Below are 16071 nucleotides of genomic sequence, written 5' to 3'. Positions count from 1 at the left end.
CCTATGAATTAACACGTGGAATTATATACTTAACAAAAAAGTGTGAAACAACTGAAAATATGTCTTATATTCTAGGTTCTTCAAAGTAGCCACCTTTTGCTTTGATGACTGCTTTGCACACTCTTGGCATTCTCTTGATGAGCTTCAAGAGGTAGTCACCGGGAATGGTTTTCACTTCACAGGTGTGCCCTGTCAGGTTTAATAAGTGGGATTTCTTGCCTTATAAATGGGGTTGGGACCATCAGTTGTGTTGAGCAGAAGTCTGGTGGATACACAGTCCTACTGAATAGACTGTTAGAATTTGTGTTACGGCAAGAAAAAAGCAGCTAAGTAAAGAAAAACGAGTGGCCATCATTACTTTAAGAAATGATGGTTAGTCAGTTCGAAAAATTGGGAAAACTTTGAAAGTGTCCCCAAGTGCAGTTGTCCATCAAGCGCTACAAAGAAACTGGCTCACATGAGGACCGCCCCAGGAAAGGAAGACCAAGAGTCACCTCTGCTTCTGAGGATAAGTTTATCCGAGTCACAAGCCTCAGAAATCGCAGGTTAACAGCAGCTCAGATTACACTGTGTTCCAAATTATTATGCAAATTGGATTTCAGTGTCGTAAAGATTTAATTGTTTTGTTTTTCAAATAAACTCGTGGATGGTATTGTGTCTCAGGGCTCAATGGATCACTGAAATCAATCTGAAACACATGTGATAATTAGTTTTCCAGGTGATTCTAATTAAAGGAAAACTACTTAAAAATGATGTTCCACATTATTAAGCAGGTCACAGGTTTCAAGCAATATCGGAAATAAAAAGGATCTCTCTCTTCCTGAAAAGCATCAAATAGTTCAATGCCTTGGTCAAGGGATGAAAACAATAGATATTTCCCGAAAACTTAAGCGTGATCATCATACTGTGAAGAGATTTGTGGCTGAATCTGAGCACAGACGTGTTCGTGCTGATAAAGGCAGAATGAGGAAGGTTTTTGCCTGTCAAGTTAATCGGATTAAGAGAGCAGCTGTTAAAAAGCCATTACAAACCAGCAAACAGATATTTGAAGCTGCTGGTGCCTCTGGAGTCCCTCGAACTTCAAGGTGTAGGATCCTTCAAAGGCTTGCTGTGGTGCATAAACCTACTATTCGGCCACCGCTAAACAGTTTTCACAAGCAGAAACGGTTGTAGTGGGCCCAGACATACATGAAGACTAATTTTCCAACAATCTTGTTTACTGATGAGTGTCGAGCAACTGTGGATGGTCCAGATGGATGGAGTAGTGGATGGCCACCATGTCCCAACAAGGCTGCGATGTCAGCAAGGAGTGGAGGAGTCATGTTTTGGGCCGGAATCATGGGGAAACAGCTGGTAGGGCCCTTTAAGGTTCCTAAAGGTGTGAAATTGACCTCTGCAAAGTACATAAAGTTTCTGACTGACAACTTTCTTCCATGGTATAAAAGGGAGAAACGTGCCTTCAGGAGTAAAATCTTCTTCATGCATGACAACGCACCATCTGAAGCTGCAAAGAAAACCTCTGAGTCATTGGCTGCTATGGGCATAAAAGGAGATAAACTCATGGTGTGGCCACCATCTTCCCCTAACCTCAACCCTATAGAGAACCTTTGGAGTATCATCAAGCAAAAGATCTATGAGGGTGGGAGGCAGTTCACACCAAAACAGCAGCTCTGGGAGGCAATTCTGACTTCATGCAAAGAAATACAAGCAGAAACTCTCCAAAAATTCACAAGTTTAATGGATCCAAGAATTGTGAAGGTGATATCAAAGAAGGGTCCTATGTTAACATGTAACTTGGCCTGTTAGGATGTTTTGGAGTTAAATAGCATTTTTGTTCAGTGAATGTGACCTCCTAATGCTGCAAATTCCACAATTGAGCATTTTCAGTTCTTTAAAACATATCAAATGTTTAGAAATTCTACTGTGCATAATAATTTGGAACAGTGCATTTTGAGTTTTTATTCATTTTGGAGATTATACTGTTATCATTGGGAGGTTTCTCAATAAAATTCAATGTATAATCTAACGGGTGATGACTTTTATTAGACTGACTGTCATTTGCCCCGACCTTTTAGGAAAATCTGAGAAAAATGTAATTTGCATAATAATTTGGAACATAGTGTAGAGACCAGGTCAATGCCACACAGAGTTCTAGCGGCAGACACATCTCTACAACAACTGTTAAGAAAAGACTTTGTGCAGCAGGCCTTCATGGTAAAGTAGCTGCTAGGAAACCACTGCTAAGGACAGGCAACAAGCAGAAGAGACTTGTTTGGTCTAAAGAACACAAGGAATGGACATTAGATCAGTAGAAATCTGTGCTTTGTTCTGATGAGTCTAAATTTGAGATCTTTGGTTCCAACCACCGTGTCTTTGTGCGATGCAGAAAAGGTGAACGGATGGACTCTACATGCCTGGTTCCCAACATGAAGCATGGAGGAGGAGGTGTGATGGTGTGGGGGTGCTTTGCTGGTGACACTGTTGGGGATTTATTCAAAATTGAAGGCATACTGAACTAGCATGGCTACCACAGCATCTTGCAGCGGCATGCTATTCCATCCGGTTTGCGTTTAGTTGGACCATCATTTATTTTTCAATAGGACAATGACCCCAAACACACCTCCAGGCTGTGAAAGGGCTATTTGACCAAGAAGGAGAGTGATGGGGTGCTACGCCAGATGACCTGGCCTCCACAGTCACCAGACCTGAACCCAATCGAGATGGTTTGGGGTGAGCTGGACCGCAGAGTGAAGGCAAAAGGGCCAACAAGTGCTAAGCATCTCTGGGAACTCCTTCAAGATTGTTGGAAGACCATTTCCAGTGAGTACCTCTTGAAGCTCATCAAGAGAATGCGAAGAGTGGCATACTTTTTTGTTAAGTATATAATTCCACATGTGTTAATTCATAGTTTTGATGCCTTCAGTGTGAATTTACAATTTTCATAGTCATGAAAATACAGAAAAATGAGAAGGTGTGTCCAAACTTTTGGTCTGTACTGTAAATGTATTTGTTCCACAACTTTAAGAGAGCCATCACCTGTCTAGTGTAGGACACTTTTTTGTGACTTTTGCGTAGAATTCACTCATAAGTCATTTTTCAAGCCTAAAAAGGTTCACCACTTATGTTCTTCCTGACATTTAAAAGTTTTGGCATAAGTAGTAAAGTGGTGTAATAAATTGGAAGAAACATTGATACATTTTGCTTAGGCATTTACTACAATAAAGTGTTGCAATTGGAAAATTTTGGGGGGCACAATCACCATCATAAAAATCCACCTCATTGTGTAATGCCATTTTTTCCTACAAGGCATAGGAAGGGAATCAATCCTTTTTCTAGGGGGCGCTGGACAATTACCAGTATTGTGCCCCTTTACTACTTCCTATGTGCAGACTATAAAACTTACCTAAAACAGACACCAGTTCCGCAGCAAATAACCTTATAGTGTCTTCATCAATGTACTTGGCAGACATCCATAAGGAATACAAGTCCCCGTAGCTACAGTAGTTGCACACTGTCACAAAGACACAGAACGTCATGTCCCAAATCAGTGTTAGAATATATATTTGAAATGTTATTAATAATTACTACTAATTCATTTAATAAATACGACATTGGGTACAAACTTTAGTAATTGCACTAATGCAAATACACAGAATTCTTCAGCGCACTAAAGGGTAAAATTAACATGATTTATGAAATTAAACTGTAATTTTTTTTCTAATAGCCAGACTGCAAATATGGCACTCACTGATGAAAAGATGGCGCTGTCCCTGCCAGCTCTCTCCAAGACACTGGATGAATGGATGCTTTACCTGCCTCTGGTACAAAAGACAAACTTGTTATCTCTGCTCCAAAGGGCAAAAGCATCAAAGTGTCAAGCACAGAATCTTACAGAAATGCAGTAGAAATATTCAGCAACATAATACATATAAAATAATATATTATGTGTTCTTGGGTTTAGAAAATCCTATTATGACATTTTGGTATCACTATGGCATCACCCAAAGCGGACAGTGGCTACAAAGAGTATCTGTCTCTCTGGAGAACCCATTGTGTCCGTGCGTTAGATGGATAGCTTATTGATTTCAATGGTAGCCAAGAAATGGAGGTGCAAGAAATGAGGCAACCTGCAAAATTGTTTTTTTTTTTTTTCAGGTGACCCTTCAAATAAAGGATTGCTAAAAGTGGCTACACCATGTGGCTGTATTGTTTTTTTTCTCTATTGTGCCATTGTGTTTTCCATGTAGTGCTTAATTCCCCCCCCCACACACACAAAAAAAAGAATAAATTCTCAGTAAGTAAATATAGATACAAACAAGGATAGAGGGGTGATCACACATGATCACTACTGCTTCATTCAATCGCGGGACATGGAACCCCCATTCTCGGTATCAATTGGAGTTCTAAAAATTAGACAACAATCGATTAAACTTTTATCTCCTATGGATGAGTGTTAAGTGTGGTTCATTGAATAATCCTTTTAATCTCTCAACCACATTATTTAGAGACTTTTCTTCTAGAAATCAGTGGCGGTCACAGACTTCAGCAATGTGACCTTAATACTAAAATAGGATATTGTTTGATCTCCCATTCTATACTTGGTTCCCTCCACCCAGAGGAGCAGTCGTACCTGTATGCTGACCTCTTCTTTACATTGTTTCAGGGTGTTGCGTTGGAGAATCTCCCCTTTGGGTAATACCTGAGAATAACATAAGTTCATGTATCATCCATGAACATCTAGGTGATAAAACATTTGGAAAATGTGAAAATTGATGTCTCACCTTTAAGGCAAAGATCTTTTGCTCGGTGCAGTTTAATACTTTGAGTACTGGACCAAGGGATCCTTTAGCAACACAACCTAAAATCTATAACACATGAAATATTGGTTATTTCACAGAAAGGAGTTACAAAACTAAATAGGTGGTTTGTGAGATTACCCCTATAAGTCATTTTTTTTGTTTACGGATTATAGGAAAGTCATAAAATTTTTCAATTACTTTCATTCATCATTTGCAGAGTTTTCATATGGAATATTTACGGTCCTTTTTTCGCACCAAATTCTTAAAAATGGCGCATATAGTTCGTGAAATTTGCTCATAGTCAAAAAGTCACGAGTTTCGCAAAATTGCATAAAAATTTAGCCAAATTATCTGGCTCATGTAAAATTACTCAAGGAGGGATATTGGAGTACATTTGAGACTGATATCGTGATTTTTTTTTTTTTTAAGTTGCAAATGAAGAATCAGACAAAAAACATCTGGAAACCCGAATCTCTGCCCATAATAATGAATTAAAAAAAACACACACAAAAAAACAAGACAAAACACAGGAGGACACATAAAAGGATGAATGTTGCACAAATGAAAGAGGCTAAAAGCACCAAAAACTCAACAAAAAAACAGGCACAAATGCAACAATAAGTTGAATTCTTTGTGTTTCAATTCCCTATTGTATGTCAGTTTGCTGTCAGAGAGTGGGGATATTCTAGTTTACATCTCTAGCAGGGGTGGTGAGTAGGGATGAGCGAATAGCTTCGGATAATAGCTTATCCGAATAGCTATAGCACTTCCCAAATAGCTGCATCGGGAACCCGGATACCTGGAGCGCCCCCAATAATCAGCTGTTCGGCACCGCAGCTGTGTGACAGTCACAACACATGCATGGAGAGCCTGTGTGTTGTGACTGTCACACAGCCGTGACACATGCAGCTGCGGAGCCGAAGGGCTGATTATCGGGAGCTCAAGGTATCTGGGTTCCCGATGCAGGTATTCGGTAAGCGCTATAGCTATTCTTATAAGCTATTATCCAAAGCTGTTCAATCATCCCTAGTGGTGGGCCTCCAGCCCCTGGGCTGTTTGTGGTCCTTTTATCCAGCTCCCGGCAGATACATGGGGACCGTAGTGCTTGGGCCAGTGAGCGCATTTTGCTGATCATAGGCCCGTTAATTGCTCCGGAGACTATGAGCACGCCTACGCAGTGTTCAGTACAGAATGCTACAGCGTGTGCACTGAAGATGCTGACGTACCTTGGAGTCAGCGCGCTCTGTGCTCCAGCCCCACCGGCGACGATGACAGATGACAGCAGTGGTAGCCTCAGCCTGTCTTGTGATGTTTATATGTCCCCAGCATTGCCTGTGATGCATATTTGCCCTTAGCCCCTATTGTGATGCATATAAATATGCTCCAGCGTCTCCTGCAATGTCTATATGTCCCCAGCCTCGCCTGTGATGCATATTTGCCCCAGCGTCTCCTGTGACCTCCATATGTCCCCAGCCTCGCCTGTGATGCATATTTGCCCCCAGCGTCTCCTGTGACGTCCATATGTCCCCAGCCACCCCTCCTGTGATGCATCCATGCCCTTAGCCCCTCCTGTGATACATATAGACTGCTGGAAAAAATAAAGGGAACACTAAAATCCCACATCCTAGATATCACTGAATGAAATATTCCAGTTGTAAATCTTTATTAATTACTTAGTGGAATGTGTTGAGAACAATAAAACCTAAAAATTATCAACGTAAATCACAACAAATATCCCACAGAGGTCTGGAGTTGGAATGATGCTCAAAATCAAAGTGGAAAATTAAGTTACAGGCTGATCCAACTTCAGTGGAAATGCCTCAAGCCAAGGAAATGATGCTTAGTAGTGTGTGTGGCCTCCACGTGCCTGTATGACCTCCCTACAATGCCTGGGTATGCTCCTGATGAGGCAGCGGATGGTCTCTTGAGGGATCTCCTCCCAGACCTGGACTAAAGCATCCGCCAACTCCTGGACAGTCTGTGGTACAACGTGACATTGGTGGATGGTGCGAGACATGATGTCCTAGATGTGTTCAATCGAATTCAGGACTAGGGAACATGCGGGCCAGTCCATAGCTTCAATGTCTTCATCTTGCAAGAACTGCTGACACACTCCAGCCACATGAGGTCTGGCATTGTCCTGCATTAGGAGGAACCCAGGGCCAACCGCACCAGCATATGGTCTCACAAGGGGTCTGAGGATCTCATCTCGGTACCTAATAGCAGTCAGGCTACCTCTGGCGAGCACATGGAGGGCTGTGTGGTCCTCCAAAGAAATGCCCCCCCACACCATTACTGACCCACTGCCTAACCGGTCATGCTGAAGGATGTTGCAGGCAGCAGATCGCTCTCCACGGCGTCTCCAGACTCTGTAACATCTGTCACATGTGATCAGTGTGAACCTGCTTTCATCTATGAAGAGTACAGGGCACCAGTGGCGAATTTGCCAATCCTGGTGTTCTGTGGCAAATGGCAAGCGTCCTGAATGGTGTTGGACTGTGGGCCCAACCTTCATCTGTGGACGTCGAGCACTCAGACCATCCTCATGGAGTCGGTTTCTAACTGTTTGTGATGCCTCTGACATCACATTAGGAGTGAGTTAATTGTTTGACCAAATACAGCAGAATAAATATCAAATAGATATTTTTTTTTTACAGCCAACGAATGATGGTAGAAATATGTAAATGGCTCCAGGCAAATAAAAAATGCTCCTCACCTCTGATCTATAGGCTGAAAACCTACTTTCGTCAATAGACCAAGGGATGATACAAAGAACAATCAGACTGAGTTCCCCTGAGATGTGGACGCATTTTCTACGCCTCTGTAATGTCTTTTTTTCTATGTACTGACAGCAAGCAGAGATGTTTAAAAGGGTAAGAAAACAAAACCAAGTGAAAAAGGTGCAGTACTTCAAATTAAACGGTGATTCGGTGAATCAAATTAAAAGGTATTCAAGAGGACCATTGGGGGGTTTGATTATTCTCACCCACCCAAGACAGTGGAGCTCGGGACCCTAATCCCCAGTGCCTCCACGCCCTCAGTTCCCTGATGAGCAGGAGCTATGCACTCTATAAACTCTATGGATGGTGTGGAAATCAATGTTCAGATGTTAAAGGGGTTGTCCAGGACTTTGATACTGATGACCTATCCTTAGGGCTTGTGCAGACGACTATATATTATTGTCGGTCTGGGTGCGATCTGACAAAACAACGGATCACAGTCAGACCGATGTTATTCTATGGGGCTGTACACATGTCTGATTTCTTCCTTGGATGGAGTTTGCCCTAGGAAAAAAATAGCAGTGTGCACAATTCGCATCCGATCGCACTCGCCCATGCAAGTCAATGAGTCTGTGGAGAACATCAGACTGCACTTGGATAACATCGGAGTGCAGTCTGACTTTCATGGACTGTGAAGAAAGAAAAAAATGTTTTACATATCTTCATCCAAGAAATCGAATCATACCATTTGATCAGGATGTGATTAGCATAATTGCCCCTGATTCGAATGAGAGAAAAAACGCTGGTGTGACCCTAGGACAAGTCGTCAATACCCGATCAGTGAAGGTCCAATTAGTAGTCCACCAATCAGCTGTCAGCAGCTCTAATCAGCCTGAAGAGCACAGCTCCAGACTCTGTGTAGTGGCCATTATAGGGTACTGCAGCTCAGCTCCTATTGAAGGGAATGAGTACTGAGCTCCAATACACGAGAATGGCCACTAAGGGTACTTTAACACTTCCGTCTTTTTTTGTCCGTCGCAATCCGTCGCTATGGGCAAAAAACGGATCCTGCAAATGTGCTTGCAGGATGCGTTTTTTTGCCCATAGACTTGAATAAGCGACGGATCGCGACAGATTGGCGCACGTCGCATCCATCGTGCGACGGATGCGTCGTGTTTTGGCGGACGCGACGCACATAAAAAGTTCAATGTAACGTTTTTTGTCTGTTGGTTCCGCTTTTTCCGACCGCGCATGCTCGGCCGGAACTCTGCCCCCTCCTCCCCGCTCATCACACTGGGCAGCGGATGCGTTGTAAGACTGCATCCGCTGCCCACGTTGTGTTAAATTTAGCACAACGTCCGTCGGTACGTCCGACGGAAGTGTGAAAGCACCCTAAGCAGTGTATGGAGCGGTGCTGTTGCATCTATGCACACTCTCTGTGCCAACAGATGACGGCTGGGCGGGCAGGGGTAGAATCCATTCTGATGTCAATGACCTAACCAAAGGATTGATATCAAAGTCTTGCAAATCCCTTTAAACAATAAATGCTTAATCACATTTACATATCATAAAGACCTTTAACTCTGGCTGTGCAGTAGGAGGCCAAACTGGGAACTCCGGCAGGAATAAGGATATACATTGCGGGAGACTCCGCTCGGCCACGTTCTCTTCCGGTGGGCTAGTCTGATGCACCGTCTTAAGCCTGTTCTTTACTGTACGTCCAGCGTCCCACAGCTGGCTCAGTCGTGATGAAGTCTGGATTTCCCCATTCCAAAAACCTTTCCAGGCAGGAACCCATAGATTGGGTGAAAAAGAAGTGGAACTCTGCAGTACAAGAAGGGACATCATAGAAAATGGTCACTACCATCCCCACGGCTAGCCCTAGATGACGGCACACACTGAACCTTCCACTTTGTACAGATCAATCATATTTTCAGGAATTCTCTCGTCAGATTCTCAAACATTGGCGCAGCTAGGGAACATCTGGATTTTGTAATAATCAGTTTCAACATTAAGAAAACAACACTTAGAGAGATCAAGCTTTTTTAAGAAAGGATGTTCAATAAAGATGTTTTAGAATCTTTATTGAACACAATTAAAAGGAACATGTATAAACCATGGATAGAGATAAGACCAAATTTATGTTACAATAAAAGTAGAAGGGGGATACACAAGAACAGGAAAAGAGGGGGCGGGTAAACCTGGATATACAAATAGTATTTTTCAAAACATCTGCATTACAAAGTTAAATGGAATACTCGTATGTAATATGCATAAAACCAGAGTACGAGTATGTAACATGCAGGTACAGCTACAAATGCATATCATGGCCACATACTATTGTATATAACCAAAAGACATCAATAATGTTATCATCTAAAGTGCAAATGCAAAAAAGGTAAAGGGGTCTGGACGAATCCATTCAAGCGAAACGCGCGTCGGGTGTGATTGGTACCTGTATGTCTGGTAATATACCTTTGTTATTTATCTCTGCATATTGCACTACACTGGTTGGTCTATATATGATTACCATGGCTGGGTCCTTATTATACTACATGTAACCGTATGTTGTTAGTAGTGACTAAGCACCTTCATTTGCCATAGTTTATTTTTTTGTTCTCCCTTTGGTGATTCACTGATTATTTTCAGGTGAGCCATATATGTATATGCTTATACTTCCAGGTGACTATTTACCTGGATGCACATGCCCTTTACCTTATTTGCATTTGCACCTTAGGAGATACTATATAACCAAAGGACATCAATAATTGTATGTGGCCCCATGATATGCATTTGTAGTCGGACCTGCATGTCACATACGCTGGTTTTATGCATATCACATACGAGTATTCCATTTAACTTTGTAATGCCGATGATTTGAAAAATACTATTTGTTTATCCAGGTTTACCCACCCCTTCTTTTCCTGTTCTTGTGTATTCCTTTCCTACTTTTATTGTAACAAACATTTGTTATATCTATACATGGTTTATACATGTTCCTTTTAATTTTGCTCACTAAAGATGTTTTTAGCCCTTTCTAAAAAGAAAAAAAAAAGCTCAATCACTAGGTGTTGGTTTCTAAAATTTGCTTTTGGGGCCTTAATTTGGGATTAAGGAGATTGGTGTAGTTTTATAAAAAAAAATAACAAGCAATATGTCTCAAAGTTAGAATTCTGTGTTGTTCTCCTACCTTTGTGTCACTGCTCGCGGCTCCCATTTCATTACTCAGGTCAGTTTACATGCTTGGATGGATGGATGTGTGGTCATACCCCCCCCCCCAGGACATTTTGTGATCTGTGTGTTGGGTCACGTGAGCGGCTAATCCGCTTTAGTTTGACAAACAACTTTAATCTTTTCCTAAGCGCTGGTCATTACTTATGCATCCCTCGAGATTTATAATTCATGAGTGCACTCCACATAGATATCTGGATATCATAACATATTGATTTCTTGGAATCAATAATTCCTTTTTTGTTAAATGATGGACAATTAAAAAGTAACTAAATGTGTTTGTTTTTTTTGTTGTTTTTTTTTATAAGTTTCTCCAGCATGAAAAGTTATGAAATTTTACAAAACACTTTATTAGTGTATCTGTCTACATTTTTGTAAAGTGATTTTAATTAAAAAAAAATGGTATCCAACCCCCCGCTTTTCCCAAGTCTACTGTATTTAGCTGCATGGATATCAGTATGTACTTATTTGGAGTACAGATGATGGCAGTGAAAGCGTCAGCATCTGTACCTCAATAACTTTGGGGATACGTTGCTGCAGGAGATTGTTCTGATAAGGCCCCGGCCATCGATTATTATTTATTTATATAACACCCTTGATTCCATGGTGCTGTACATGAGAAGGGGTTACATACTAATTACAGATATCACTTACAGTAAGCAAACTAACAATGACAGACTGATACAGAGGGGCGAGGACCCTGCCCTTGCGGGCTTACATTCTTCAGGATGGTGGGGAAGGAGACAATAGGTTGAGGGTTGCAGCAGCTCCGCTGTTGGTGAGGCGGTAGCTTCAGTAGTGGTGAGGAGGTGGAGCGCCCCCACACCGCCGCAGGGCCGAGGGGTACCCGGAGCCGGGCCTCTAGGTCTCAGTCCTGGGGTTGTCACGGTAGCTAGACCCGGTCCGTGGCCCTGTCTGTCAGTGGGGGACGTCCGGTGCAATAAGTGATGTTGTAGCGGTGCAGTTGTGGGGTGCAGGTCGCGGTAAATAACGAGGACACCAGGTTGCAGTCTCTTTACCTCTTTACTGAAGCTCTCTGGGTCCTCAGTCCGGAATACGGCTCACCAGGCTGCGCAAGTCCGGCCGGTCCAATGGCACTTCCAGAGCTCTCCTTGCAGGTGGAAATCGGTGCCTTCCTTCTAGCGCTATGTGTTGCAGTCCTTCCCTGCTGTGCTTACGGAAAGTACCCCACAACTGTTGTGTCTGTTTCTCGTGTTCCCTCACAACAACTTAATTCGCAATGATCTTCCTCGTCCCTCCAGATACTATGGTAGGAACGCACCCGTATGACGGGGAGGCTCGGAGATCTTCCGGGACTCTATCTGCGCCCCTCTCCTGTTGGTACCCCCCTTTGCCCTCCTGGGTGATGCGTGAGACAGTCCGCCTCAAGCTAACTGCCCTGCCGTAGGTCTGAGGTATGGCTTGAAACTCTTTACCTCCTCGGCGTTCCGGCCACCGGTAGTGCGCCTCAGTAAGGTGCTGCCTCTTTCAGCACAACCCTCACTGGTATCTCCTTTCGCTTGATTTCATTTCTCACTCAGCACAATCTATCTCGCTTCTTAGTCCTTCCTTGGGCACCGCCGCTATGCTGAGCAGGCACGGTCCCTTTACGTTCTTTCCATGCCAAGCCTCTGCCAGGATCCCACCCCTGGCAGAGACCCTACAGTCTCTCCCTTCACAACACCCTCTGCCACCAGGTGTTGCTCCGTTCAATCCCGTCAGCGTTCTCCCTAACTTCCTGCCTGACCCCCAGTTTACCCACTATGGTGGGGAGTGGCCTAATGAATAGCACCCTTAGCTCCCCCCGGAGGCCCAGCTGTGAAATGTATTGGTGACTGTGATACCTGCTCAGAGAACTCCTTCCGTGCCATCGAACGCAGCATGGCCCCCCTTAGTGGCTGAACCATGCTACTGCAACGACCAGGACTCTGGGGCGCTGCAGAGGCAGCGGGGTCAGTGCAGGCTGTAGGCTTCCTGAAGAGATGGGTTTTCAGGTTCCATCTGAAGGATCCGAATGTGGCTGCTAGTCGGATGTGTTGGGGCAGAGAATTCCAGAGGATGGGGGATATTCTGGAGAAGTCTTGGAGGCGGTTGGGTGAGGAGCGGATAAGTGTGGAGGAGAGAGAAGATCGGAGATTACGTGAGGGAAAATATTGGGAGATTAGTTCAGAGATATATGGAGGAGACAGGTTATGGATGGCTTTGTAGGTCAGTATTAGTAATTTGAACTGGATACGCTGAGGGAATGGGAGCCAGTGAAGAGATTTGCAGAGGGGGGAAGCGGAGGAGTAACGAGGAGAGAGATGGATTAGTCGGGCAGCAGAGTTAAGGATGGACTGGAGAGGTGCAAGGGTGTTAGCAGAGAAGCCACAGAGGAGGATGTTGCAGTAGTCAAGGCGGGAGATGAGGGCATGCACAAGCATTTTAGTAGATTGACGGTTGAGGAAAGGACGGATTCTGGAGATATTTTTGAGCTGAAAGCGACAGGAGGTGGAGAGAGCTTGGATGTGCGGTTTGAAGGACAGGGCAGAGTCAAGGGTTACTCCGAGGCAGCGGACTTCCGGTACGGGGGAAAGCGTGATGTAATTGCGATAGATAGGTCAGGTATGGAAGATCTATGAGATGGAGGAAAGATGATGAGTTGATATTTGTCCACATTGAGTTTGAGGAAGCGAGAGGAGAAGGAGGATATGGCTGATAGACACTCCGGGATTCTGGAGATCAGAGCGGTTAAGCTAATGACATTCTGCTCAAATTCTGTCAGACTTTGATCCGCGTGTCATCTTACTGTGATACGATTCCCTCGCATGAGAGAATCGTATCACAGGTGGAGAAGGAGAATTGAATTGCTCAATCTTCTCCATTGTCTCTTTGGGAGTACATGGGACTGCACTTGGATGACCTAAGAGTGCAGTCCGATGTTTCACACGCACTTGTATGAGTGCATGCGATCAGGTTATTGGCACACTCGCCGCATGCTGCGATTGTTTTCTCATGCCGAAAAAATACACTGCCCCATAGTATAACATTGGGCCGAATGCCATCTCAAAACACCAGATAGCACATGGCCGTGGTATATGACCGTGTACGCAGTTGTAAGCAGGACACTCAGAGGAGGAGGCAGGCGCTGACCATTTCACTGTCATCAGCTGTACTCCAAATGATTTCTGCTAAAATTTCAGGCAAATAGGCTATGGAAAAGCAAGGGTTTGAGAGCCACTTGCATGTAAATTTTGCAGACGAAATGAAGACAAATATCTTAATAATGTGATTTGCAAAGTTCCATAATGTTCCACGGGGACAAAATTATTTATAAAAAAAATACTTAAAGAAAAGTCCTGGATCAACCCTTTATTTTACTATATGCCTACAATTTAACAGGCAGATAGATAGTTGCTAACTACCTGTATGTTCTACCCGGCGCCACCACAGAGCAGTCATTGACAGCTCCTGCTGGGAATTCAGCTGCTCAACGTCAACAGAGCAGCTCTGCCAGGCTGCTCCATCAACAGGACGTGACTGCTGATGTCATGCCGATTGTCTACCTGCGGGGAGCCAGCTGTCAATCAGCATGACATCGGCAGTCACGCCCCGTCCATAGAACCGAAGCTGCTGCTCTGTCGATGTGACATCAATGAAAGCCACTAGGTCGCTGGCAGGAACACGTCTGTGACCGTTCTTTGCTGGCCGAGATTGGTGGCGGCACAACGGGCAGGGTGTTAGGAACTATCTGCCAAGAGAAAGATGTAACCCACTGGGGAGAAGTGCCAATAGGGTCTTATCCAACAAACAGAAGTATTTTTATCAGATTGTGCTATCCTCATCCGTAGTATTATGCGTTTTGAGTTGATGTTCAGCTGCTGCAAATTCACGGGTTGTCAAAAATGAAGACTATCAGGATCTGGAGAATTTGAGGATGAATAATAAGGAAAAAATTCAGCTCACTCCTGAGATGCTATTCCAATCTGGGAGGAGCAGGGCGTCCCCGCTGCTGCACAGCAGTGTAGTGAAATGAGGAAAATAAGGGTGGAACCCGCTCAACACACCGGAATAATAAAAAAAAAAAAAACACAACACAAAATCTTTATTTTTAAAGGAATTTCAATAAAGATTATGATTTTTTAATTATTCCGGTGTGTTCTGTTTCCACCCTTATTTTCCTCATTTCAGAATTTGAGGATACATCCCTCACTGCCGATTATTGTGGTTTTGATTCAACGCGACAGCCACTTCTTCAGGAAACAACCACATACAGACATTACTGATCAGGACGCTTTATAAAAGGCTTGAATTTTGAATAAAGGCGACAAATCAACTGAGAGAGAGAATAAGTGCAGGTAAAACTGCTCTCTGATATGGGAGCTAATGAAGACCGTTTACGGGTCTTGCTGCCCACCTCAATTATAGGGCTGAAAAGTAAATCCGACAGACCCCACCGTGACTCAGTCTGCATCACTACAGTCAATGGCCCCATCAGTACTTACGCCTGAATTCTGTTCTGCTGTGCTTCAGACGTAAGCCCCAATAGAGCCACTGAACGTATGTTAAAACGCTGTGGGAACATAGCCTTACTTTGTGGGCAAAATAATGCCACGGGCTTGGAATTCCATCAAATGTAACATCCAACACTGGTTTATAAAGTCACTAATGTTCTTAAAAACAAAATATTAAACCTGCACCAAAACAAAGCTCCATTAAAACTTGACTTTTTTTTCTTAAAAATAATTATATGGCATCTATACAGAAACTGTCGGGGTCGTAACGACAATATACCCTCATTCACCAGTCATTCCAAATTAAACTATAAGCATGTGGTACCGGGTAAGAATGAGTCAGACAGGTAGCTGGTTCAATCTCAGTGCATGCTCATGTGACTATATGTGTCAGCCACGGTCATAGCAACTGAACTTTATTTTCCAAATACACGGTACTAAAAAGGAATGCAATAGGCGGGGTTTAAGCAGTATACGTCTAGTGCTCAGTCCTTCTGATTCGTCGGACGTCTCCTGGTGGATTCCTCCTCTTCTTTCTATTTCCAAGTTTCAATTTCAGAAGAAATGAAACTTTAACCTTTCAGATTCTAAACTGAAGTGAAGAATGAACACTGGCAGCCATCTTTAATACAGTTACATTTGCATTAGCAAGGGAAAACTTATTGTTTCACAGTATAAGATATATAAAAGTACAAAAGGTATATAAGAAAATATATTTTCACCTTGACAAAACCACAGATACGCCAGGTCATGAATAAGCCATAACTGCAGAGGCCTGGTGACCGTATCTGTGGTTTCTGTTTGGATACCAGGTTTTACTTATTTAAC

At 43.4% G+C, this 16071-nt stretch overlaps 1 protein-coding gene across 1 annotated transcript in view; it reads right to left on the bottom strand.

The window, feature by feature from the left end:
- Nucleotides 1-10768, bottom strand: part of RSKR (ribosomal protein S6 kinase related) — a 28175-nt gene extending 17407 nt beyond the window's left edge. Inside the window, exons 1-6 of the mRNA XM_077299431.1 lie at nucleotides 10710-10768; nucleotides 9095-9343; nucleotides 4782-4865; nucleotides 4631-4699; nucleotides 3749-3818; nucleotides 3404-3511 (exon numbers count right to left, since the gene is read on the bottom strand). Coding sequence (XP_077155546.1) covers nucleotides 3404-3511; nucleotides 3749-3818; nucleotides 4631-4699; nucleotides 4782-4865; nucleotides 9095-9343; nucleotides 10710-10736 — 607 coding nt within the window. The 5' untranslated portion in view covers nucleotides 10737-10768. The remainder of the gene's footprint in view (nucleotides 1-3403; nucleotides 3512-3748; nucleotides 3819-4630; nucleotides 4700-4781; nucleotides 4866-9094; nucleotides 9344-10709) is intronic.
- Nucleotides 10769-16071: the final 5303 nt, after the last annotated feature.

The sequence above is a fragment of the Ranitomeya variabilis genome, chromosome 3 (genome assembly GCF_051348905.1).
Source record: "Ranitomeya variabilis isolate aRanVar5 chromosome 3, aRanVar5.hap1, whole genome shotgun sequence".
Classification (NCBI taxonomy): Eukaryota; Metazoa; Chordata; class Amphibia; order Anura; family Dendrobatidae; genus Ranitomeya; species Ranitomeya variabilis.
Note: the sequence above shows the minus strand (reverse complement) of the source record. Positions and strands in the feature narration are given on the sequence as shown.